This window comes from Perissodus microlepis, chromosome 9 (genome assembly GCF_051167445.1).
Source record: "Perissodus microlepis isolate ML-2025 ecotype Zambia chromosome 9, ASM5116744v1, whole genome shotgun sequence".
NCBI lineage: Eukaryota > Metazoa > Chordata > Actinopteri > Cichliformes > Cichlidae > Perissodus > Perissodus microlepis.
In genome coordinates this window covers 6,420,844-6,447,120 of record NC_140469.1, presented here as the reverse complement: position 1 = coordinate 6,447,120, position 26,277 = coordinate 6,420,844, and the positions used below count along the sequence as shown (strand labels likewise).

Here is a 26,277-nt window from a genome sequence, read left to right as displayed (position 1 = left end):
CTTTTTATTCACTCTATTGGAATAAGTGATGATGCGCCTTCCCAGCGGTGCCTTTGTACCTTGACGAAGGGGGCAGATTTAAATAACTCAAAGCTCCTTCGCTCAGACCTAATCCCCAACTCCACTCTAATCAACCCCACTGTTCCCTTCTTTGTCTCTCCACATTTTCTATGCGATGGAGTGAAGCAAGGCCAGATAGAGGCATTTAAATGTGAGCGGGCTAATCTCTTCAATTCCACCCTCCGCCGCTTTTATTAAGGTGCGCGTTGTTTTCTTTCCGTTCAGGTCATTCTGTTTATGTAACAAGTCAAAAAGTGTTTTTCTCTTTTCTTCATGAAAGGCTGCCGTTTTATGGAATGTGACTTTCCTTTATGCTTCAAACACAAGGCTTCCTCTGCCGGGACAAAGTCGATAAAGACGCGGTATGTTCACCGGTTCTGAGCGATACAATAATCTGCCCTCACTTTTCCTGCAATCACAGAGGTTTTCTTCATTATTTATTTATATGTGATCATTAGTAAGTAATACATTCACTCTGTTTATGACGTTTTGGGGGTTTTTTTGCAAATATGATTTATATTTTTCCAACATGCATTGAGCACAGATGATGACTCGTCTTCACGAATGAAAAAGATACTGCTTTGATGATGAAGACTTTTCCGCCTTACTCTCCGTCTTGGAGGAGCTTCCACTTGTGTAAGGGGACGACTTGAGTGCAAACGCGTCTCTCTGATGGGGCTTTTTCCACATGCAGTAAAGCCATCGATTAACTCTTCCTTGTCTTCCCACTTGAAATTTTTTGTTGTGTTGTCTCGCCATCCATCATGTGTCATGAAACGCTGGAACATCTGTGGGACGTTCCTGTTCAAATCCAGCTGTCCCAAGCTCCACTGCACATCAGGAACTAATTAGAGGAAGGTGGAAAGGTGAAAGTTTCAGCTCTTAACGGCTGGTGCTAACTTTATGAAACCTGTGTCACCATAGCAATTTTGGGATTTTCCTTTGAACAGCGTTTTTGTTTTAATTTAATTTATGGACATCCCCTTTCTTTCACAGTTTCACCTGGTTCACTCAAATGTTGTGGAACTAAAAATGAATTATTATGTAAAGGAGTGGAAAATAAAGCAAAACACATGGAACTTCAGTAACCTTTGAGCCTAACGTCCTCCTCTTCGGTGCTCCAGGTGCAAATGAGCAGTTATGAGCAGATTCTTTGTTATTTGGTTATTCACAAGTAAACTCTTTGGCATAAAATTGGACACAATGTTTAATTTGGTCATTTTAGGTTAAGGTTTCCTGTTGCAAAATTAGAAAGAACTAAGTGATGTGAAACACCACCTCGGTCCATTTTAAATGCACTTTGGCCCGGGGAAGAACCTGCATTTGTGGATGGCACGCTGAGCTGTGCTCCCTGAAGCATTCCTGAGCCCGCGCAGTGATTTCCATGACAGACTCCTGCGCCTGTTTTTAATGCATTGTTGGCTGAAGGCATGAAGATCACATACATCCAATATCGATTTTTATCCCGGTCCCTTGCGTACAGATTGCGTACAGAGATTTCTCCAGATTCTCTGAACTTTGATGTTATGTACTGTTCTTCACAATTTTTACACCGGGAAGCATTATGGTGAAAATGTTTCAGAGTTTGCAGACAGTGACAGTTTTTTTTTTCAGATGAATGAACATTATCTTGATATTTGAGACAGTCTTCCTCAACACCCTGTCATGTCACTGACCTGTTGCCAATGAACCAGACTTGGGGCAAATAGTTTTTAGTATTACAGCCTTTTGTAGACCTCATCCCAACAGTTTTTGAGATGTGCTGCTGTCATCAGATGCCATCAAAGTGACCTAGTATTTTTCATGACATAAAAAACTGTCTAAACAAGAAGTTTAAACACATTAAGTTCTATTGTGAATAAAATATGGGTTTGGAAATATTGCCAAACATTGCAATGTGTTTTCATGTACATCTTACACAGCAACTTTTTGGGAGTTGGGGTTGTAATGAGCGCCAGTTTATTTGACGCACCATTTAAAACCTTGTTCAGTGTGAAGAAACGGATTGGGACAACTGTATGAGACAGTTAGAAAAAATAAAACATGGGATTCTGTTCTCCATGTCCATGTTTTGCTAACAGTGGCTCTTTATTGCATCCACTTCAACAACTCTGAGAGCAAAGCCTGCTTTTGCCCTCCAGTTAGACATTCCTATAATAATGCGATGTCACAAGAAAGCCATGCGAGACTAGGAAGTATTTTTTTCTTATCCAGATCCGTAGTCTGAGATGTGCTGTGTGCTGCGCAAGTCCTACAGACTAAATTTGTGATTTCGTTCTCAAAAGTGCTCATATTTGTACTTTTACTGTATTTTAATAATGTGCTCATAATGAAATCGCAAAAGTGTAAAAATCCCATCGTAAACCATCTGAGGACTTTATTGAAAAATGTGTTTAATCATTGTTTAGTGAGTCATTTAAGACCGAATAATGGAGTAGAATTACCCGATTGAAGATTTTATACCTTTTAAAATATTTAATTATGTCATTTAAATGCAAATTTATTGAGTCATCATTATCAAGTGGGGTTTTTTGTATCCATCTTTAAAATGTGTTATGATAAACTTCTTAAAAAGTACAGTGTAATTCAAGCAGAATTATGTAATGATGGGTTTGAAATGTTTAATGTTTGAACCCACATCGTCTGAATAAATGTGCTTTACGTTTGTGTTCCGACGTGGCATTAAGCACCACACTCTTGTAAGTCAGTAACAAAATATGGACTCATCACAAATGATTAATGAGACATCTATCAGCTCCTTAAGGAAACAGACAAGCTAATATACAGTATTTGAGGCCACGTGAGGCCGACCACTGACGGCTCTTCTTTTGTGTGAGATCTCCCACCGCAGCATCTCCCCTAGCACTTCATAGGACCCTCCCACCCCCTCTCAATTCACCCTCACTGCACAAAGAGGAGACAGAGTTGGCCTGGGTAATTTGGATAATAATTATTTCTGCATTTAGTGCCAGCTGGGTGCCTGAGAAGGTCAGGGAACAGCATGAGGACAGGCTTATCTCCGTGTTGGTGCTGGCTTCCATATGGCAGCAGACAATAGGAAAAGGGCCTTGGCCCTGGACACAGCAGCATGGCACAGGACAGCTCCCACAGACAAAACACAACAACACACTGATGCAGCAGCAGCTACGGCGGCTCTCGGAAGTGCCACGCAAGGCTGGGTGGGCTGAACGTCTCACTGCACTGATGGTAGAGGAAAGAAGAAGGAGAAGAGTGAACAGCCACCAAGAAATAATAAAGCTCGAGTAAGAAAAGAACCATTTCAGCTAAGTTAAAATCATGAACTTGTCATCATTAAATCCGTGTCCTATTCAGGGCGCAAACAGTTGTGCCCCTGTCCTGGATAGAAACTGTGAGAAAGGCTTTTTGTAATTTATGAAGAGGACTTTGACCCCCTCTATTGAAACTCAAGCTTCATGCGTTAGTCTGGTAAAGGTTCAGGGTTATAAGAAAAGATGTGAACATTGAGAGGTTAAAAGTTTCCTTTTCTTTCCTCGCCATTCTGCTGCTCTTTATTCAACCGCCCCTTCGACCTTACTGTTCATTGGGTTACCATGGCACCAAAGACCCTGTAGCAACTCAGCCTGAGCTTCATAAATCAGATTTTTACTGTGTAGCACTCCTTTTAATCTCCATCCACTGACGGCTTTATTTGATTCCTCCTCTTTGGAGGGCTTTCAGTGGTCAGTCCATCCTGAAAAGAATGCCTCTGTGTGTGTGTGTGTGTGTGTATTGGTTTGCATGCATGGGTCTGTATGCATGTGCACAGGCATGAGAAAAGGGCTATAGAAAAGCAATGTCCTCCGAGGCTCCTTTGAACAACCCCTCCCGGATGCTTTTCTTTCACTTTGAGTTCCCAAGTATCCCCTTCCCCTGTGTGGTGACTTTAAGATGGAGCCTGAGTGAGAATCGTCATTTTTAATGTTGAGCTGTTAATCCCCTACTGGAGTGCAATTGTAGCTCACTTTTATGTCTCACTAAGGAGGGTGGGGTCTTTCTTTTGTTTATTTTTTTTAACACTCTGTAAAAGAAGAAAGTGACTTAATTGAATTAAAAAGGAAGCTTGGCAGAAAGATTCATTACTTTTTTATAAAGCAACTTTGTGTCTGGCTCTCTGGTACAGGCCACGGTCTCACCCGTCTCACAAACAAACAGCTAAGGTGAGAGAGGATAGCCTCTGGTATGACAAAGACCAGCTCAGGTGAGCAAGAGAGGAGTGCATGGCAGGCCATTTCAGCAACTGTCCCATTGATCTCTAAGTAAATGGATGAGATGACATTGTAATAGCAGGGACAGCTGCTGTCCATCTCAGCTATTATAGGCCCTGATCAATGAGGTGACCATGTGAAATCAGATGCTGGTAGCTCTCGGGTAGCTGTGAGTCTGCCTTGGAGTGTAAAATGTGTGTTTTTGTTCTGCTGTGGGTGAGCATTTCTCAGTGTTTCAAAGTAGCATAGATAATAGTTTCAAAGAGCCAGCTAGAGTGTTGTTGTGAATGCTGTTGTGCACAATGTCATTAACATTGTTAATGTTAAATATTCAGATGACTCACTGGAGGTTTACGTGGTTTCAAGTGTCCTTATTTGGAGACCGTGTGGTTTTGTGGGCTTGTCAAAAATGCTTTTTTGTTTGTTTTTAATTAAATCTTTGCAGATGTGAAGTGAGCGTGTTACGGTGACATGAGATATGAGAGCCAGCGTGACTATGTGTAATGATAATTCTGTTGATGGGCTTGCCGCTCTCTCCCTCCCTCCCTCCCTCTTTCGCCCTGTCTGGGCTGCTGAGGAGCAATGTAAAGGTCTAGAGTTCATTATCAGAGATTTTCCTCTTGAAGGGGCACAGCGACCAAAGAACATGCCGATCTCTCATTACTCTCACCGCCGTCGCATAATCTTTGCCCACTTACATCACAGACGCAGGGACCTGACTTGTCTAGAGTGGGCCTTGCCGTGTGTATCTATTCCCTTTCAACACAGGAAATTAATCCAAAAGTGCCTGTAGAGAAATCACCATTTCAAGCCATTAGCATTTGTCGTGCAAAGCTGCCATTACTGAAATAACCCGTGTGACGGAGAATATTGGACTTACTGGAGCAACAGCCAATTCATGCTACATAAGTTTGGAAATCGCCCATTTGGGGAATATTGTAATGGCCTTGTGCAAATGTGGATTTATGCAGGGAAAGCTACCATAAGCCACCACTAGTGAAAGCACAAGGTTTGAGTTCTTAAACAGCCTGAAGAAAAATAAAATAAGCATAGCAGTCATAGAAGTATGGAAAAACTTCATCAGTCTCTCATAAGACAAATTCATGGTGGGCCACACACACCGATAAGTACATCAACATGCACATACTGAACCTGCAAAAGAGGAATGAAGAAAATCCATGCAGCGGTTTTTATGGTTTCTTTTTATTGGATGTGATTGGATTTTGAAGGATTTTCCAGTTGATTCCTTGACTTTTGACCATTTCACAGCACACATCTTCCAGTGACGTGTGCCTGGCGTTTTATTTAATTGGGCTTTCTTTTTATACTCAAAGGTAAAGCCAGTGAATTCCTAGACGTGGAGCTGCCAGTTCTTTCTGTTCCTGTAAAATCTTCTAATTTGAGATCTGAAAGTAGAAAACCTTGTTACCCAAGTTAAGGCAACTGTTGAGAGCTTAATCAATGTTTTTTTTTTTTTTTATTCCCTCTCTTGTTCCATTTTTGGCACTACCACCACTCCCTGTTTTGGAGATTGGTGTTCTGTGAACAGCAGCCAATTGGCAGCCACTATTTACTGCCACCAGCTGCTTTTGCTCATTGAAGTTTCTGCCTCCCATTTACACACCAATATCTCGCTCTCCTTTTTCTCCCCTCTCATTAATCTTTGCAAGATCCCAGAGTTATGGCACAAGTTAAGCTTTGCTATATTAGCTGGCCTTTGAGGCCTGTTAAAGCTATTTTTGGGAATGCCTTGGTTTTAATCAACCTCACAAAAGCACAGATAGCACTTGTTGAGTTAATTCCATTTTTTTAAGTCCTAGCAATGGTTGGTGAAGCTGAATTTGGGTGTGGAGATGGCTGACAGTTCCTGGGGATGTTGGGTGGTGTTGGTGAAATATGGGCAGGGTCGGGCTTTGTCCCGTTTCTTTTTGAGGATGTTGGATTTAAAAGTTGTCTTTCCCATTTGACCCATTCACGTCCTTCAGAACCTGTCGTGCTGTCAGAACTTTCAAAAGCTGTCTTGTTCTTTTCCCCGTCTTTGTCGGGAGATCACCTTGCCATTGCTTTGTTGGAAAACGGGGAGTGCGTGCGACTATTTAAAAACGATAATGGTCTTTAATGTGCACCGATGATGATTTATCTGTCCCTTCCTGGCCTCCCTTCGCTTATCGTGGACTTTAAAACATGAAAAGGAAGTTATTAGGAGGGAGACGGCCAAGGATTTGTCTGTTTTCCTTCCTTTGCAGAGGCAACAGAGCGCCAATCCAATTTGCCAGGCATGTGGAGTTATCCTTAAGCCTGTCAAAAGCACCGACTGGGAAAGCTGTCACTTTTCTTACGGTCATATGGTCACAATCACTGCTCGAGTTATTTATAGGTCTCATACGTCACACATTCACTACTACAAGCACCCAGATATAATGAGACACCTCAACACACTGAGGGAATCATATGTGAGTCAGTTTATTTAAAGTATTTCATCTTTATCATCCTTCAGCCCTCTAACTGCATTTTACTACAGAGCTTACAGCTGGTTGTAATTCTGCTTTAGAAGAGCTTCTTTTTGTGAGGTGGTTTTGATCTTAAACAACTTATAGAAACTCACTCGGAGACACATGGAAGAGACAAAAAGACGCACAATCAACTAACTGTTGATTTTGATTGTTTTCAGCAGTCGCATCAAAAATATCAAAAATAAGTTGGCAAGGTGCAGCTTTAAACAGGAAATAATGCCAAATAATGAGAAATTAGCTTTTGCTTTGTGTGGAGGAGAAATCTAATTAAGTATGCTTTAAATCTCCTTCCACCAGTCGAGCTGTTCTCGGCAACCAGCTCTGCACAGCCTCATGTCCGTGACATGACCGCTGACTTTCTGCCTGTGTGTGTGTGTGTGTGTGTGTGATGTCATACCTTGAGGATATGTGTTAACTCAGCAGGTTGAGTATTACCAGAGCCCTCCATTGTTCTCAGCACCATTGAGAGTTCTCCAAACACTGGCCTGTAATTAAAGGGCTCACTCCTGCTTAATGCTTTTTTGTTCCCATGCCCCCTCACCCTCCACCCCCACACTGGGGGTTAAGGATAATGAGCATTTTATGTGGATGTGGATGCACATATGTGTGCATGCTTGTGTGTGTGAACAGGCAGATGTAGTGACAGCATCTTAATTTCGTTTTGATTCACTGGTGCATTCATTCACACACCACGTTTGCCATCTGTGGGCGAGCCCATGACCGCTTGGTCTTTTCTGTCAGCACTTGGGCTAAATCCCCCATGGCTTGTCCTGAACTGCGGGACTACCATCTCCTGTGTGTTCCCTGACACCCATTCCTTTAACCACCTGAAGGTGACAGTGTTTTGTCATCAGTGTCTCCTGGCTCCCTCTTAAAACGCAGTCTAAATCCTTGCCACCGAAGTGAGCCCTCACCCCTCCTAACCAGGCCTGAATAATTCTTTCGGACACCACTTTCGGAGTTTGGCTGAGTACTTTGCTGTGTCACATTTAAAATGTGGCCACTAATAGAGGGTTTTTTTTGTCCCTGAACACAGCCTTGCCAAAAATAGGGACGCTGTTAGGAGAAGTTTTCTCAACAAGCTGCAGTTTCCTATCATGACTGTTGTACTGGCAGACAGGGACTCGCTCAGTGGAAGAAGTTAAATAGATACATTTCTGTTATTGAGGACACAAACTCTGCTTCTGTATAGTTTTTTTTTCTGCTGCACTTCTTCTATCTGTCCCTCTCATCACAGCTCTGTATTTCTTTTTTTTCCTTTTCTGACTCAGAAGTGTGTTAGTGTGGGGATTAGAAAGCAAAGATTACTCTGCGAATACACCTGCGGAGAAAAAGAAACGGAAACAGACAAAACTCCCAACACATTTGTGTGAAATGCTAACACTCTCGCCACGTGACAGAATGTGATCCATATTAGCTATCTGTTGAAAGGCTTGGACAAACATTATCAGATATCTGTGTGCTCACTGAAGTCTAAAGCCCGTCTTAAGTTACACTGGTTGAAAGCCCCGTGGCTGAGAAGAAACAACAGGGCGGCAGTGATGTTAGCTTAAAGAAATAACCTGTGAGACCTGCTTCAGGTATGCTCGGTCCCACTCAGCAGGTGAAAAGCTTTCATGCACAGGAATGTTTGCAGTCTTGCGACGATGCAACAACTGCTGTCTTGTAGACTGTAACAGCTAATTCAAAATTCTCTCTTGCATGGAACACGGACCCTTTAAGACACCTTAAGGTCACCTTTGATTTCCTCATGGTGTGAGCAGGTCCGCGTGTGGAATACTGGGTTGGTCCTTAAAAGAGACATGAAGTCACTTCCTGTTTATTGCTCTGAGTTGACTTTGCTTTTCCCCAAACCATGTCATTTTGTAATAGGGTTCCAAGATTATTAATTTAAACCAATGGACTTTAAGTGATACAATTAAACTTGACCAAATCTTCACCCGGTGCCCTTTTCCATGGCTTGATTATTGACTGCCAGTGCTTCTTATTAGCATGTCGGTCACAGGGGAAGCGGCGGCCCGCGGTCATGATGATAATTGAGATCGTATACACAACCAATGAGTTTGTGTGTGTTTGCGCATACGTGTGTGTGTGTGGTGTGGTGGGGGTTAGGTTCGGGGATCTCAGCTGTCATACGGGCTTTGATTGATGGATGGCTGATGCATGATGATGGATGCACACTCACATTAAGCCGGTAGACGGTCGTACCCAGGTTTGTCGCGGCTTCGGTAGTTTAAGGCAGCGTTACAGCTTCATTAAGGCAGAGAGCCACTGTGGCCATAGATCATGGCGGTGACAGGCCAACATTATGTCTGGCTGGGTTGATAATGATGCCATGAATGTGAGGGTCACAGGTTGAAGGGGCATTAACATATGTAAGGCTCCCGCAGGTTGATGGGAGATAGCAGTAATGGCAGGATTTCTTCGCTGCTTTGAGTTTGTTTTTTTTGTTTTTTGGAGTCCTACAAATACCTTTCTAGTGCATTTCAGTTTTGTCAAGTTTTTTTCTTCTATTTTTGTCCCTCTGGCAGGTGACAAAATCATCAGCAAATGTTTGATATTCCAACACCGATTGGCTTTTTTTTTTCTTTTATCTTCAGTTCTCTTATTTTCCTTCTTTCTTCTTTTTCTCATCTGCCCGTCTGTCATTATCTGCCAACCTCTTGACCTTCACATTGATCATTACACAATATTGATAGTCTAAATTGAAATTATCCTGCCAGTCTTGTTTTTCTCTTTCTTTCTTTGCTCATCTCTCTGCCTAACCATTACTAAAGGTTATGACCCCTGACCTCCTCCGTCTTCCCTCTTTCCGAGACTTCGAGACTTAATCCAGTAATGGACGCAGCAGCAAAGGAGTTAGTACAGGACACCAGGGGCTGACAAGGAGGGGGAGGGTAAAAGGGCACATGTGCCTCCCTCCTCCTTTTTTAGTTTGTACTTCTATCCACTCCCAAGAAGCCCCCCTGCAAACCCCTTTCCCTCTCCTCACCACTTAAAGGTGGGAGCAGCTGCGCCAGGAGCACAAAAAAATCTTTAGAATCCATCTTTTTAATTTCGCTTTATTACACCCACTATCAATATTGTTATTGTTTAAAGTGGCCCTGGCTCTGACTGACGGGCATCCCACCGTGCCTCTCTCGTTAATTATGTATAGAGGAAGTAGTGGCGGCACAGGGGGTCGTAGCAGAAAAGACTTAGGTGGTGGTGGGGGGGATGCTGGTTGTGTATGGGATGGCGAGGAAAGCTACACCGGTCTGCTGTGAATTATTTACCACTGGCTCGTGGTTCACCTGCTGAGCGTCAGGCACTGACATTTGCAAAGGGAGCGATTGTCTGCATTCAGCACAGTGTGGCGTCTTGCTGAAGTAAATGAGATTCTTTACAGGTGTAAGGCTTCTCAAATTAACCCGAGAGACCTAATAAAAGACAGGATATCTGCTCTGCTTGTTAGTCAGTTAAAAAAAAGGGGATTTTAAAAGTGGGTGTACGTGTAAAGAGAAACGCAACAGTGGTAAACCCTCCAAACCAACCAGGTCCCTCTGAAAATGATGCACCAGATGTCAAATGATACACTTCTGAATGCATATGTAATATATGGCTGGTGCACCACTGCTGCTGCTTGGGCCCATTTGAAATCTAATATTAGCCTTTCATTATAGGTAGCCAGTGAGAGCGTGTCACTTTGGCAACGTGCTAGAATAGCAAACGAGTTAGAGGGGTTCAGCTGCATGTGAATATCTGCTTCTGGAGTGGAATCATCTGCTCCTTCACATGGTGATAGGTTTGCATATATTTGTATTAAAGGACCGTGGCTGTCTTTTAATCCAACTGATTCTTTTCGGCACACGAGCGACTATATTTCAAAGTACGCAGCGATGTTGCTGCTGTCATGTTTACAGAGACCTTGTGGTAAAAATGCGCTTGATTTTAAAGGTGTTGGTGTGGATAGCCCTGTCATTCTTTCATAATAAAGTCCTTAATGATTTCTCTGTGATTTAAAGTGTCTCCAAGCAATTTCACAATAAGTGAACACCAAAGTTTCCCAAGTACAAAATGCAAAACGTTATTGTGTTAAAGTTTTGGCTAATCTCAGGAAGGGACATGAATCTATCTGAAGTAAAAGCTCACTGAAAACCAATTTAACATCAAAGGAAATTTGAGACATTTTAAAAAAAAGGTACACTGAATAGCATTCGATATTTGAAGTGACATTCCCAAATATCTCATTTGATTATTCTTCAATCCCCTTCTCTTTTTAAAACTCACTGAAATCTGTTTTTTTAATTGCCTCCCTCCGCTGTCTGTTTTCATACAGTGGATTGGAAAACTTGGGCCTCTCTAATAAGCTGCCCGTGTGCATTCCAACATACGATAGCATCTGAAGGATGAGGCAGTTTGAGAATGCAAGTGGGAAAGGCAGAGCTTTTGGGTTCACACAGCTCTGTGAAGAGCGCAGTTGGACCTGGCCTAGCAGGTCAGCAATCTTTGTAAGAATGTTTCCGGGGAGTATAGCTGTGTCAAAACAATGGAGAACAAAAGCATCCCCCTCCCCTTTTTTGTTTTTCCTGGTCCACTGTTCCAAAACTTGTTTAAAACTTTCATGAAATAACTTTAATTTTGCAGCTTGTTCAACATCAGATGTTATTTTATACAAAGAACTTCTGGCTGACCAATTTGTCTCAAGATCAACTCGGCTCCTCCTTGTCTAAGTGCTGACGATTGTCTAGTCAGTGCTTCTGCCAAGCTCTGCAGCTCCCACTCAGTTTTAGAGTGGCCCTCCACAGAGAAACCTGCAAAGGTGACTTGTTGCTGCAGTGCACCAGTCTCCCTGGGAATTTATATTTGAGGTCCCCTAATGCAAAATACAGCAACACATTTCATATTCCATGGCGCCAACCTATACTTAGACAAAATATTTTAGCGTCATAGTCGGGATACTGGAAGCCAAAGTCATATAGCATACTCCCAGTGCACTTCTCCACTGACCTCTTAGTGTCAAGCAAGCTCATATCTCATAAAAGTTGTCTATAAAGATCCGATAGGCTCGTAAAAGCTGACTAACCTGTTTAGATGGATACTGTAGCCCATGGCCTTCACACCTTATTTAAGGCTAATAAGGCTGACACTTCATTCTTCTTACCCTAAAGAGGAATTTTGTTTATGTGCAACATAAACAGCTGCAACACTGTACATATGTTTCAACTCTATATATATGCTGCTTTGAAAATAAAAGATTTACTGCGTGTAGCATGATGCAGCCAAGTCATTTCTTGTGCAGTTACAAGTTTCGATCATGTGATGAGTTTTAAATCATTAGCATGCAACACATCTTTGTCTCATTACACAATGGCACGTTCATGTATGCACATAAGAGTAAGAGTGTATTTATTAGATTGTGCAGTCCTGACCATGCTCCCTCTCTCTCAGAGTGAGCACCCTTCTCTGAATCAATAGATTTGGATTTTGGGCCTTAACTTCAAAGTTAATCTCTTTGGAGAATGCAGCCGTGCTTTGTTCTTCCTAGAAAACAATTTAAAGAGAAGTTGCCAGAAATGAGGACAAGTAAAGCTTTCAGGGAGCCTATCATCTACACAAATCTTAGCTTAGTCCCTGTACCTTCATAATATACAGCACATCGTGCAGAAATAAAGGTTTCTTTGACTAGTTCCATTATAATGTTTAAGCAACCAAAGGTTTAAAAGTTGCTAGTAGATAGGATAGAAAGCAGAAAGGGGAAATTCCTCACTTTGATCTGTGTTTAGAAATCCTGCAGAAAAGTGAACAGAAAAGACAGAAAAAATGGTAATGACTAGAAGAGTTGATGTCTTTACAATAAAAAAACATTGGAGTGAAGTAGAAGCGTTGAAGGTTGCAGGGTTTATGTTTGCTGGGGCAAGGGAGCTTTTTTTTTTTTTTTTTAATTTAAGGGTGCTTTTAAAGTACACAGGACTACAGGTACTTAAAAGGAACAAAGAAAAAGCCAAAGATCATTGCCTTTTCTTCATTTCTTTGGAGTCGTGCTTTTCGTAGAGGAGAGCCTTCTGCCGCTCCTTTCATACCGGACAGCCTGTTGGAGGGTTAATCAGAGCTCCGTGCTCCTGAGTCACGCCACTACCACATCCCAGGCAGGGATCCCACACGATGGCCTCCTTAGGACCCCTAAGGACCCTATATGTGGTGCTTTTGAGTCTGAAAGGAACCATGGATACAGATTCATGCGCACACAGTCACAGCACCACATTAGGGTGGGGATTTTAGCTGGCAAGGCGCCACTGTCGGTGCATCAGTCACAAGAGGACATGGGTGAAGTCAGAGCCTGACAAATCCAGGGTATTATCAGGCCTTTGTCCAGCCTGCAGCTGTCACTTACCAGGCTAGTGGGGAGAGGACGAGGGGGACAGAAGGGAATTCATGACCTATCCCTCTAGCCACAGAGGAGCACTGAGGCATTCAGAAATAAAACATATGGGAAGAAGAAGAAGAAAGAAATGAAGAGATGAGGTGAGAGAAAACTGGAAGAACGTTTTTATGAAGATGGAAAAGAAAGTGGAAAGTGATATACGCTTCAAATGCTTCCATTTGATTGCTGGCAAAAATCATAGCAGAAGGGCCGATATATGCTGATTTCCTTCTGAAGACGCTAAAAAAAATGTTTTATCTTTGTCCCTCTCCCCTTCAAAAATGACCAGCAGTAATGCAGATCTAATCTCTTTCTATCATCGTGGTAGGTCCCAAAGGCTGTCCATTTCCCCCCAAATGCCTCATCTTTCTGTCTTTGAAATAAATGAAAGTCCACAGGGTGGAGGAATAAAGATGAGCTAAGCCTTTGACTTGATGCAAGATTGCCAAAGGGCCCAAACTTAAGAAGTCTGCCCCCCCTCATCTGCTGCACAGAGATACTGCGGCCAGTAAGAAACCAGATAATCTGATAGAATTTTAATCAACAGCGATCAGATAAGAAATAACAGAATGTATGATTTTAAAGTCGCACGGAAGCTCCGGCAGTTCAACCCTTTTCCGCTTTTAGTTGGAAATGAACATTTCTGTAGCAACAGCCTGAACTCCAGCCAAACTTCATCTCTGAAATCTTATTCCGAGGATTATAACACTCTGCTGCTCTCTTTCGAATACCCCTGAACTTAGGTATGCTCATATGACCCGTATTACACTCTTGGTGATTGGATTACTCATTTATTGGCCGGTGGCGGTGTTTACGGGGCATGTAGAGACTCAGCGCAGCTTTGATGCACCAACAGAAGCAAATATGAGGGCTGCTGCATAGTTTACATCCTGGGCCTAAGCCTTGTGGTGTGCGAGGCATCTGCTAAATCCTCCCGGATCAAAGGATGACTATTACACAGACAGACATCCACATACCCCCAAATGCAGCTTTAGAGTGTTCATGACCCCTGTCAACATGTCCATGTGAAAGCACAGGTGTGGATGGGTGTGGGGGTACACACAGACACATGCACACTACCGGTGCCTCAAAGTTTGCTGCTAAAGAGTGGCAAAGCTGTTTCTGTATAGGCTGATGTTTTGTAATGTGATTGGCTCATTGCTAGTTCTTCACAAGTTCGAGAAGCTCTAGGTTCTTTCTGAATTGTTGTTGTGATCCGACTTTGCAGGCCAGGAATTCGTAGGTTCACTACTCTTGATAAGTCCTCAGAAAAAAGCTTTTACTCAGTAAATTCAGCATCGGTGTGTCTTTATTGGATACAGGCGTCCGTAATAGTCGAGAGAGGGGGGGAAAAAAGACATGTTGGCTCTTTTGTCTCTTCCTCCATCTTTGTGTTGCCGACTGTGTTGCGCGGTGATGTTTGCATGCATCTGGGAGAGACACAGCCAACCCAGGAGGCCAAGTGCTGACATTTCAGCCCGTAAAGTCACAGATGAATTTGGAGCAAATCTCATTATACCGGACAGAATAAAGATGCTGCCTGTGAAAATGCTGTGGCATATGGACACTTTATCTCCCCCCATGTTTTTTAATAACTTTACACACACTATCTCGTTTCCCACTGATGCATATTTTAGCTGCAATCCTGCGCGGCGTTGATGCAGACAGCTCGCCTGCACCCCTGAGGACACTTATGCCACCTGTGACCTTTTCCCTTTTATGCACAAACACACTGCTTACAGCAAACTGATGAGCAGTGCTCATTCGTACCATATTCCGTTGGCCTGGTCTTTCCTTATGGCGCATGTTCTACAGGCCAATTACAGACATTGATGTATTTGGAGGTGCATTTATAAGTGGTGACCTGATGCAGCGGCAACAATCATGCTGACTAATTACCCACCAAGGTGCCTGAGCGATGTGGGGCTCTTAGCAAAGGCAACTGAATCCATCTTCTTTATGCATGCAGACAGGCCTGCTGCTGGCTGTTACACTGACAGCCAGGCTGGCTGTTTGGGCTTGATTCGTGCTCTTCCCTGATTTTGAGCTCTGTTTATTAACATATGAATATATTTACAGACCCTGAGAGTACTCCCAAGAATCCCATCACGGTACCCACCCTAACCGGTGGGTGAAAGACAAAAAAAGATAAGGCCCTCCAGATCTAATCTAGATATGGCAAAGGCCTCCTTTGAACACCTACGACAAATTTACCCCTTGGTAAATCAAGCCGTCATTCCCGGCCCACACTCGATGCAATTTCCATTTATTGTAGTGCTTTAAAAAAGTGTATTAAAGAACTGCTAGTTCTTTAAATTGCCGGAGACCTTGTCTTCGCTCATGTTTTCCTACTCCACACCCCACAGCATCGTCTAACACACAGTGGAGCAGATCTTCACTGTCACATTGATACTTTCGTGAGTGAGAGAAGGACAGAGGGGCTTTTTATGCAGTGAGTGTACATGGACTCAAGTTGTCTTGTTTATAACCTGTGCTTTCTGGATCACCAGTTGGTTCCTCGCCCAGTGGTACATGTTCAAGATACTCATGGTAGCACTGACCCTCCGTGGAAGGTCACACAGAAAAAAAATTATGAGCCTTTTATTTGGAGTTAGCTCACTCTTCTCTTTGAGCGGCAATTAAGCTCATTTGGAGTTCACAGATCTATTACAGTGTTGTGAAACCTTTTTTTTCTCAACAAGCAGGGATGATGAAGAACATAAACCTACAGTTGCAGATGTGTTTTTTTTTAAATTTACACTTTTGCTCAAAATATCTTCAATAAAATCTCTGCAAATGTAGTCAAACGATTGAACTGGTAATCACATGGAAGCACACAATTCTGAAGTTGAAGCCTCGATGCTTCTGTAGTTAAAGTAATGAAAACTTGTACAGGAAGAACATTTAGAGGAGTGCACATGTGCGGTTCTATTGACTAGAATTAAGTAATTTAATTTATTTAAAATTGCATTTGCTATTTAAGCAACCTCAAGTAAATAGAGAGGGAACATTGATTTTGTAATGAACAGTAATAAAGGGACTTCACCATTACTCCACACCCTAAAAGCATAAGCTACCTCACACCCCAGTGAGCCACTTAATTGCCCACATCCACATAAAAAGGCCTAATGTATGCTCCCTGCGCTCCCACACATATAAAGCTATAGGAATCAAATGGAGTATAACTAATACAATTGATTTTGATCGGGAAGTACGAATAACACGATAACTGTGTCTTGCCAAGTGCTACTAAGGGGCACGCTCCGAGAGCCGTGCATCCTTTATGAGCCGCTATTTATTGTGCTTTTAATGAAGCTTGATTGGCAGCATGTCCTAGTGCCCATTATCATCAGAAGGATGTGCTCATTCTAATCTGCAATTATCACCATAATTGTGCTCAGAATCCTCTGGGTCCAAATAAGCAATCACTTCCACTGCTGCTGTGCCACCTGTAAGCGCTGCTCAGGAGGACACCCTGACAGGCTGACAGGTCTTCATATCAAGGGTCCTTTTTTTTTTTTTTGTCTTTGGCTTTTTGTCTCCCTCTGCTCCTTATTTCTTGCGCCGTGCTTCCCTGCTTTAAGTTTCACTGGAAATTTTGTCTGGGGTTGACTTTGTTTCTTTTCCTTTTCTCACATGCTCTTGATTAACCTTTCCCTTTTTTCCCACACGGCGCCATCCCCACACTCGTCCTCCTTCCTTTATCTCCCTCTCCTTTCCTCGCCCCATCCATCCCACTCCTCTCGCATCCCCTCCCAGCTCAAATTCCTAACCTTTGGTCACTTTCATCCCCGCGGTATGCATAAATGCAGGCCTATTATCAAGCCGGTTGTCTCATCATAATTATGCATTTTGTCATGTGCTGCCTCTGTAGCTGGTGATAAAAGGAGAGCCTGATTAAGCTGAAGGAAAGCTATTGATTCCTATTGACAGGCTCCTCAAAGGCCTTTAATGAAGGAGATGTAAATGAGGGTTTTCCACAGCGTTTAATGACTGCGTACCATAAAAGGCCAACATTCTTCTGCAGTCTGAAAGAGACATGCATCACTGACAATGGTGCACGAGGGACACTTTCAGTTATAGTGATGTTCACAGGCGATAAAAGGGTGAGAGTAAAAACACGAGTGTTGGAACAGAAATTGCAACTGTTGGATTTAAAAATCCTCTGCACCAATTATGTGGAGGTAAATTGCTGCAACGCAGAATTACCTGTAACAGCATGCTAGCAAAACCAATGCGTACCAAAGGGTTAATGAGTCTAAATATCTAATTTCCTTTCTTTTCCTTTCTGCTTTTCCTAGCAGTCAGATGGCGCCTAGTAACCATGACCGGATACAGAGACTGAGGAATGAGTTCCAGCAGGCCAAGCAGGAGGACGACGTAGAGGACCATCAGCACACCTACAGCTTCAACCAGTCCTGGGTGAGTATCGAGTAGGAGCTGTATTCCAGGAGAGTGTACATACCCAAAAAATTCTTCGGGATCAATCCAGAGTTACTAGCTGAATGGATTCGTAGGCCTACACATATTTTTTTATTGCTTACTAACACTTCTATTCAGTTAACTTGAATGTATTTATATAGCGTCAAATTAAGGCACTTTATATATAAGGTAAACTCCCTTTTAACAGGTAGAAACCTCTGACAGAACCAGGTTCAGGGAGGGGCGGCCATCTGCAGGGAGTGATTGGGCGTGAGAGGAGGGAGGCAGGACAAAAGAAACCAGGAGCCAGAGTTTAAAATGAATTTCTAATGATTAAATCCAACAGTGCTTTATAAACAGCAAAAATGAGGTCTTGAACGCATTGTAGTAATATGAGTGTTTCTGCCACTCACTAATAAATTTTTGTTTTTCAGTCATTTTTACAAACAACCTCATTTTTCATACTTTTTGTGCCTTAATCACCAGTCTGTATTTATTCTGTATTTAGTGGTGAGTCGAGCAAAATATCGTTATCGATATATCGTTGCTGAGGCAACGTGCATTGAACACGACACGTGAAACAAACACAACTGGAGAATGTAGCATCGGGTTCACGTGGGGATGATGAAATGAACATATTATTATATAGGAAAATCCAAAAAAGTGGGTTTAATAATCATTTTAAAAAAAAAAAGACACATAGATGTTAATAATTGCTGAATGTGTAATGATTGGCCCACATGTTAAGGAAAAGATGGTCATTTAATTAAAGTAGATTAAAAATATTAAAGTAATTTTTATTAATTCCAAATGATGTGGCATGAAGCAAAGAGCAAAAACAACAATATTACTAGTTTGTTATAACACAGCATGAAACTGTCACTGGTGCTGTCGTGTGATGCCATCAACCTTTTAGACAGCGAAACTGCCAAACTGCAAAAACATTAGTTTTCTCTATTACCTAAAGCTACATTTCGTAGACTAATTCTTAATTTCTGGATCCAACCTTTGACCTAGACATAATTGCTTATCTGCAGTCACTGCATGTGCCTTTTCACTCTTGGAAATATGACACACTTATGGAAGGAAGGCGATGTTAGGGAACAGAAACTAAAGACACCTACCCGCACTGTTCATTCTAATTTTCATTAGACTTGATTAAAGGGATTTTTAAATTAAAACAAATTTAAATTAAAATTTGAGAATAGTTGCTTTAAGCCGTTCTACTCTCCAATGATTGATCTGTAACAACAATGGGATTTATTCTTCATAATTGGAAAAATATAATCAAGTTAATTCCTTTGTTAATTCATTCACACTTGATCTCATATCCATCCCTGCTGTGCATTAAAAGTTCAGGAACTTTAAGTAAGGAATCATATCCTTTTTCCAAACTCCCTGTCAGGTCACCGATAATCTAAACTGTTGTCCCACTTTTTACTTTTAGCGTTTTAGAAGGCGTGTAACTCATTAAAAACCATAACAAAAAAACACAGATAACCAAGTCGCGGGACATGTGGGATGTCAAATACCTCCATGTTATTTATCAATAATAACTTACAGTGACTTCAGTTTTTTGGTTTCTTTTTTTACTCAGTAACTTTTTGACCTCGGAGAAAAGAATGCGGCTAATTGTTGCTCCTAGCAGAGCTATTTAGAAAATGACGGGCCAGAAAGTCAGACCTTGAAAGTTAAAACATTTTGCATGCAATTTTCTGCAGAATTATCAGTGTTGGTTTGTCAGTTAAATTGGTTTGGAGTGGCCAGCATCGTCTGCTGTTATTTCCGCTGTCCAATTGAGTTTGGGTAAAACACAGCAGCATGCTTCCCACCGTGTTCCTACACAGATGAAGGCAGGCTGTATTTGCTCTGGATTTTCTTCGGTATTTGTCAAACTGATGTTTGAAAAAAAAAAAAACAGAGTGGACGTCTATCTCTGTTTTCTTAATCTCTCTTTTCCCATCCGCCATTAGATGTGAACTGTTTGCTCACCACCAAGAGGTCTCAGTCTTTCTCTCTGAGCCGCTGAGCTCTTAATTGCGTCTGATCGTCGACACTGTCGGGCACACCACTGCTGCTCCACTGGTAATAAGATATAGGGCCAGCCCTTGAGTATTGAAGTCTGTTTTATTAGTCCTCTTTCATGTTATTTTAGTCATGTGAACAAGAATTCACAATGGCAGAGCTTATTAGGAAAGGCAGACGTGCACCCGTGTTATGCGCTGACACTGATTAGCAGAACTCGAGGGAAATCCCGTCTTAGCGTCGTCTAGAAGCAGAATTGATATGGCTCTATTTAAAGTGAACAGGGTAAGGATTTTGCTTTGAAAACCAAAGATATTACAGAAAGATGAGACAAGTACAAAAATGTGAAGTGACATACTGACATTGACTATGCTGACAGGAATGGATAGTTAGCATCTTTACTGTATATTTACCTCTGCAAGGAGGTTAGGTTTTGGCATAGTGTGCGTCCATGACATTCTTTCTTTCTGTAAACACAATACCTCAAAAAATTTGGATTAATTTTGATCAAATTGGTCGGGGTGTAGAGGTTCATTATGTCAACCTTGTAAGACGAAATCCATCAAAAAAATAGCCAGAAAATTCAGATTTATGGGGGGAACTGAGATGTTTATTAACCCTTATAACAAAATCCACAATTTTTTTGCTATATCAAGTTGTGTATGATATATTTTTATTATATATTTATTATATTTTTTTGTATCGCATTTGATACATTGGACATTTTTGGCAACTTTTTGTTAACAACAATGTTAATTTTAGACAAAAAAATTGTTTTGTCCATAACATTTTGATACTTATGTATCAAATATGATACAGGGCATTATAGAGTTAACAGTCCATTAAAAATTTCTTTACATCCCCCAAGGTCTTCAAGGTCAACTTAGTGACTTACAGGTAAAAAATTGACAAAAAGCCTTAGAAAACTATGTATAGGGAATGATATATGGGAATTCTAGATATAACGTTACTTTGGACTAGAGATGGCACGATACCACTTTTTTATGTCCGATACTGATATCATAAATTTGGATATCGGCCAATACCGATATGAATCCGATATAGTGTATTTTTTAATAAATAAAACTGTTTTTTTTAATATCTTGCTGCATTTTGTATAAGTTCAAACTCAAGTTTAAAAAAAATAAAACACTAAAGCTATTCTGTTATACCTGTATGCAAAAAAAATACACTGCACCCAAAATATTTCATAGTTCAGCAATACTGATCAATCTAATACACTTAAACCTAGTCTACCCTCCCTATTCTGGTATTTTAAAGAGTAAGCAACCTAACTAATAGGGTTCCAAACTCACAGCAAAAAACAAAACAAAACTAGGGAACCACCCCCCACCTTATGATGCTTAATCGACGTAATCAACTTTAATTTGATGCAGTGTGAAAAAATGCACAGAAATCAATTATTTTTCAAGAATAATTAAATAGATTCAACATCTTTCTTCAACAGAACTGCAGACTGCACAGATGGTATCTTCCCAAAGGAAAAAGTACTATAGCTTACTAGGGTATATTAGACTTAATAGTTACTATATACAGTAATGGACTTCTATACATTTTACATCAGATTAAAACTTTGGGTGTAAGATTCAGATAATTAATTATTAAAAACTAGACATTTTTAATGAGAATAAGAAAGAAAAGTATGTCTTTGTGCCCCCCTTTTCCTTGTTCATGCCCTATCGGCCCCCCTGGCTAAACTTTGCTAGATCCGCCCCTGCACAGTTACCAGCCGTCAGCTACGTAGAAAAAGATCGTGGTGTACAAAGTAATATTAAATAAATTCTAACAACAGCTTATCAAGCTTAAACGTGCTGCTGGAATGCTTTACAAACATTCAGAGATGAACTTACACACTTGCTTTACTTCTCTCTGGGATAACTTTCTCGGAGATGAAATGCCAGTTTGGTAGCGAGGCTCCAAATACTCAACTAGACCGCTGACAGGTCTCGCACGCCACAGCCGCTCTATCACGTGATGCATACTGCTCCGACGTGCTACGGTTATGAGCCGAGTTACGCCATGTCGCAAGTTTTGTGAGGTGCTTTTTTGATATTTAATGGATCGGATTACATTTTTTATTTCTCTCCAATATCCGATCCAGTAATTTAGGTCAGTATCAGACCGATACCGATACGTAATATCGGATCGGTCCATCTCTTCTTTGGACCTCTGACCTCTTCTTCAAGGTCAAATAAGGTTAAACCTTCGTAAAATCTAAAATTCCACTGTTTTTGTTTATATTGAAAACATTTAAGGAATGATACTTTTGTATGGGGAATTGAAATATTATCCCACATTGGACCTCTGACCTCACTTTTAAATTTCACATCTGCCTTTCTTTGAAGCCAACCCCAAAATGTGTTATATAATATCATACTGTAGTATGATATTATATAATAAGGTGAGGTTATTCATGTCCTGTTATTTACAAATCAGTAGCTATTATCCACTACCTGCTCCTACGTAATGTTACATACAAAATATAATGCTATTCGCTTAAAAGCAAATACTGCTCAGAGGGAACTGCCTCGGCGGAGGAAGATTTGTCACAACTTTCAGAAAGTGAACTTCTGGTGTGGGTTTAAAAACTGTGGGTGGAGGTAATGATGACAAAAAACATTTATTTATTTATTTATTTTCAGTGTTTTGACCCACACTGAAAAATGTAAAGTCATAGCTGAGTTCTGTTCAAAGCTATCGGAGCTATTTTTTTCTGCACTGAAACTGATATGTCCTTTTTTAACAGCATGTTTCACTCAGTTTCATTGCTGAAGATTGTTCACAATGATGAAAGTGAAACCTTTCTGACCTCTACTTTTATAAATCAAATCGTTCAGGGAATGTAACCATGAAAAGCAAGATGCTCCAGCAGGCAGTTAAATGCCTACCACATCAAAGTCTGCAGAACTGCACTTTGATGCCTGTTTCCCCTGAGCATGCGAGGCTCCTTTGTGTTAGCCTCCACGCAAATATACTGTACACAAACAGGAACTGCTAGCATCTCAAAGTGTTACTCAAGAACAGCAGCAGTTCAGATTTCTGCAATCATTTATCCAGATATAAGGATTTTAGGTTATTTTAGGGTGCAGTTAGTGGCTGTTCTGGGTCACAACACATGATCTTCATCAGTGGTTTCACCACATGTGATGGATAAACAGAGCCGTGAGGACTTAAGACCCTGCTCTTCCATGTTGGCTTAATGGTTTAGCTTTAAAATACATTTTTACTTTGGAAAAAGCTGTTTATGAAACATTCTCACGTTAAGGCCTGTTAAGTAGCTGCTCTCAATTTTATAGCCTGATCGTCATTAGCAGATGTATTCTGCATGACTACATTTGAACTGTAATCCATTCAAACTGTGACTATAATCTACACTACAAAACACAAAATATTCTCTGCTAAAACTAAAGCCAATGTAAATGTTTTGCTTTCGGAACTTTAGAAAAATGTGTAAAATGATAATAATAGGGTTCGGGTAAGATAAGGGTACATGCATCAGTATTAGGTGTGGGGCCTGGTCTCCTCAGCTTTTCACTCAGGTCTGCCTGCTGCTAACAGCTGTAATGATCAGGTCCATCGCTGAACCTAAGCTCCAACATAATGGAATAATGATCAAGATACAAAAAACCTCGTCTATCAGTCAATCCACTTAGCCCAGCACACGCAATTAGAGCTGGTATGTTTTTTCTCCTGCCCGCCCTCCTTGTCTATAAGAGGGAATTTCCAGATGTTCATCATAAAGAACTGTTAAGCAATGTTTTTCCTAGAGCCCACCCCCCAGCCTCACATACACACACTCTTTCTCAATAAAAACAATTTGTGCAGTTAGGCTAGAGCACCAGTAAGCATGACCACACAGAGGAGTATGAGCACCACGCTGGTAACTTGGATCACACACATCAACAGCAACTTTTAAAGCCCACATTTATGTGAATTCTTTTGATTTTATTATTACTTTGAATTCTGCTACCAGGGTTCATGTGTGTGCACATATTAGCTCTGCTTATGCAACTACTAGTTTCCTTAAATATTGTACTTTCATGTTGATTAGTGTTGTGTGCCGCACAGTTAACTCTATTGCTATGTGATTACTTGAAGAGTAAGCCCTGTTTAACTAGTCACTTGACTTCCTCAGAGCTAAACAGCCAGGGATTGAACCACCAGCCTTCTGATTAATAGATGAGTAACCCAGAAAACAAGCTTCCTGGATATGTCAAGCAGGTTTGCGGTCTAACGTTTCACCCGAGCTCTGGCAGTCGTGTTTGTGTGTCCGAGACTCGGCAGTTGGCACACTAACACCCTTGCTATCTCTCTGGCCCTACACAACCCCCCTATTTAGAATTTAAGATAGCCCAGAACAATCTCACACCCAGCGAGGAGTTAACACGTTACAGGAAGGCCATATCATGCTGTGAAAAAATAAGGAAAAGCCTAAAACCAGCATTGCAAACCCGTGCTGAGATGTGTTTCTTTCAACCAGATCTCTGACATTGATTGATTGTCGCCTTAGTCATGCTACTGCATGACTTTGTAGGGATTAGTGCTGTGTAATGTTGTGCAAGTAGTGAAGCAAGGTTTAGTGGCAACATGGTTAAAGTAAATACCATAAGCAATGGGATTTGCCATTGTATTTGAACAATACCAACCTTAAAGTTATGTGGCTTGGTTGTTAATGTGGAATAGATTGATGCGTGATCTGATATTGTCACGTTGGTGTTGTTCCCATATCACAGTAATATAGGTCCAAGATCAACGTCGCACTGACCAAAGATGTTATCTGAGCATTCAGTTAGCATTAGCCAAGAAGCTAGCTAATACTAATACATTAGTAGCATAAATTTAGCTAACAGCAAACCTAAATTGACAATATTTTTTATTTTATTCCATGAATTAATAAAGAAAACACTTGAAAGCTGCTACCGTTTGCAGAAGAATTTGATATAAATAAAGGCATGTTTTTCTTTTTTCCCCACATTGCAAAACAACGTGATTGGTCAGTTTCACTTAAAGATACAGAAAAAAAAGACTTTGTGCTGCCTTATGTGCATGCTACAAAGTCCCTAAATGATATAGCGATAGCCAAACCAACCTCCTATTCACTGTGGTTCCTTGGACCAGAGGCCGGGAAATGGCAGACCACACTGCTTGATCCAGATGGTTACGCCGCCCGGAGCTACACACCCTGGTAACCGCAAATGGACTGAGCTTGCTTATAATAAATTGGCGGAATTGGGTTGGTGCAGTGACTTTAAGAGAGACTCCTTATCCAACTGGGCTTTTGTCAGGATGTGGTGTTTCACTACCATTCTCTCACTTTCTTCTTGTTGTATTTGCCCATTAGCAACCTTAATGTCTTCCACATGTCTGTTTGTGTACAGCTCGACTGTTCTCTTAAAACGGTTCCCTATGTGGTGGCCTCCAAGCATACTATCAAGAGAAGCATGGGCGGTAAAGCCATATGTTATTGCTGACCCATCATCGCAACCTGCTTTGATATCTCAAAGGTTTGTGACCAGCTCTGAACCAAGAAATATTACACCTCGGCTGTCTTGCTCGACTCCCACCCAGCTGCTTTCCTCGTCCTAGTTTTTTTTTTTTTTTTTTTTTGATAGCTGCAAATAATTTTCATAATTACATCCCGCCGGCTCTCATGTTTTAACAGGTGGAGAATTTTTGTTTCCTCCTGCTTTGTCTGTGACACCACCAAGGAAGCAGGGGAAAGATGAAAACGTGCCGTATTGACATCATTTTTCACATTATTGGATAAAAACAAACACGGACATCTCTTTGATTTGATTTCAACAAATGTCATGTTTTATATGGCATTATATTCCAGGTCTAACATGAAATAATCTGATTCTCCCTCCCTGGATAATGGCATTAGGCTGACTGATTTTCTCTCCTGGCTATTTCTCATGCATTTCTCTTGGCATGGCGTCATCCACATCAACCCTTCCGTTTGAGACTGAAGAGTGTAGCACCGCAGGATTCCTCCTCACTTCCTTTCAAATCACATTAATAACTTTCAGAGTGCGTGACTAATTATTTTCTCACTACCACATTCGACTCCAGTAAAATTATTTTTCTTTTCCACCTCTCAGTTCATCTGATATTGGTTTATGTGCTCTACAGTTTCTGAGCCCGGGAAACATGTTGTTGCAGCGAAACCTGAAACATATGAGTCCAATTCACTTCGCCCACGTGGAATACTATTATGTTTTTAAGACTCGGAGGGCTTGAGAAATAGACTTGCTGTTGACGCTGAGTGAAATGTAATTGCGCTGTTATTGCAGCTGTCCAAGTGAGGAGAAAAGCAGTCATTTCAGGAACAGAAGACGTTTCCAAGAAGACGTTTTTGCTGACAGCTTTTCATTCCACCAGCGCACCTTTACCCCATCGATTAATTCCAGAATTGTTCTCGTCGGTCAGATATTGCTGTATTATCAGAAGTGTTTGGCTTCACAGAGATACACTACTGCCCCAAAGGGCACCTTAATACCCCATATTTAGCATGTTTAGACACTTGCTTGTTACTGTAATGTACATATTTATAATACCCATATATCATTCTCTATATGTCTACATGCTGTCAATACAAATAAAGGCA

General features: G+C 41.2%; 1 protein-coding gene across 1 annotated transcript in view; it reads left to right on the top strand.

Moving 5' to 3' along the window:
* Positions 1 to 26,277, top strand: part of LOC146379933 (partitioning defective 3 homolog) — a 354,176-nt gene that overhangs the window by 316,639 nt on the left and 11,260 nt on the right. Inside the window, exon 22 of the mRNA XM_084938841.1 lies at positions 17,504 to 17,624. Coding sequence (XP_084794967.1) covers positions 17,504 to 17,624 — 121 coding nt within the window. The remainder of the gene's footprint in view (positions 1 to 17,503; positions 17,625 to 26,277) is intronic.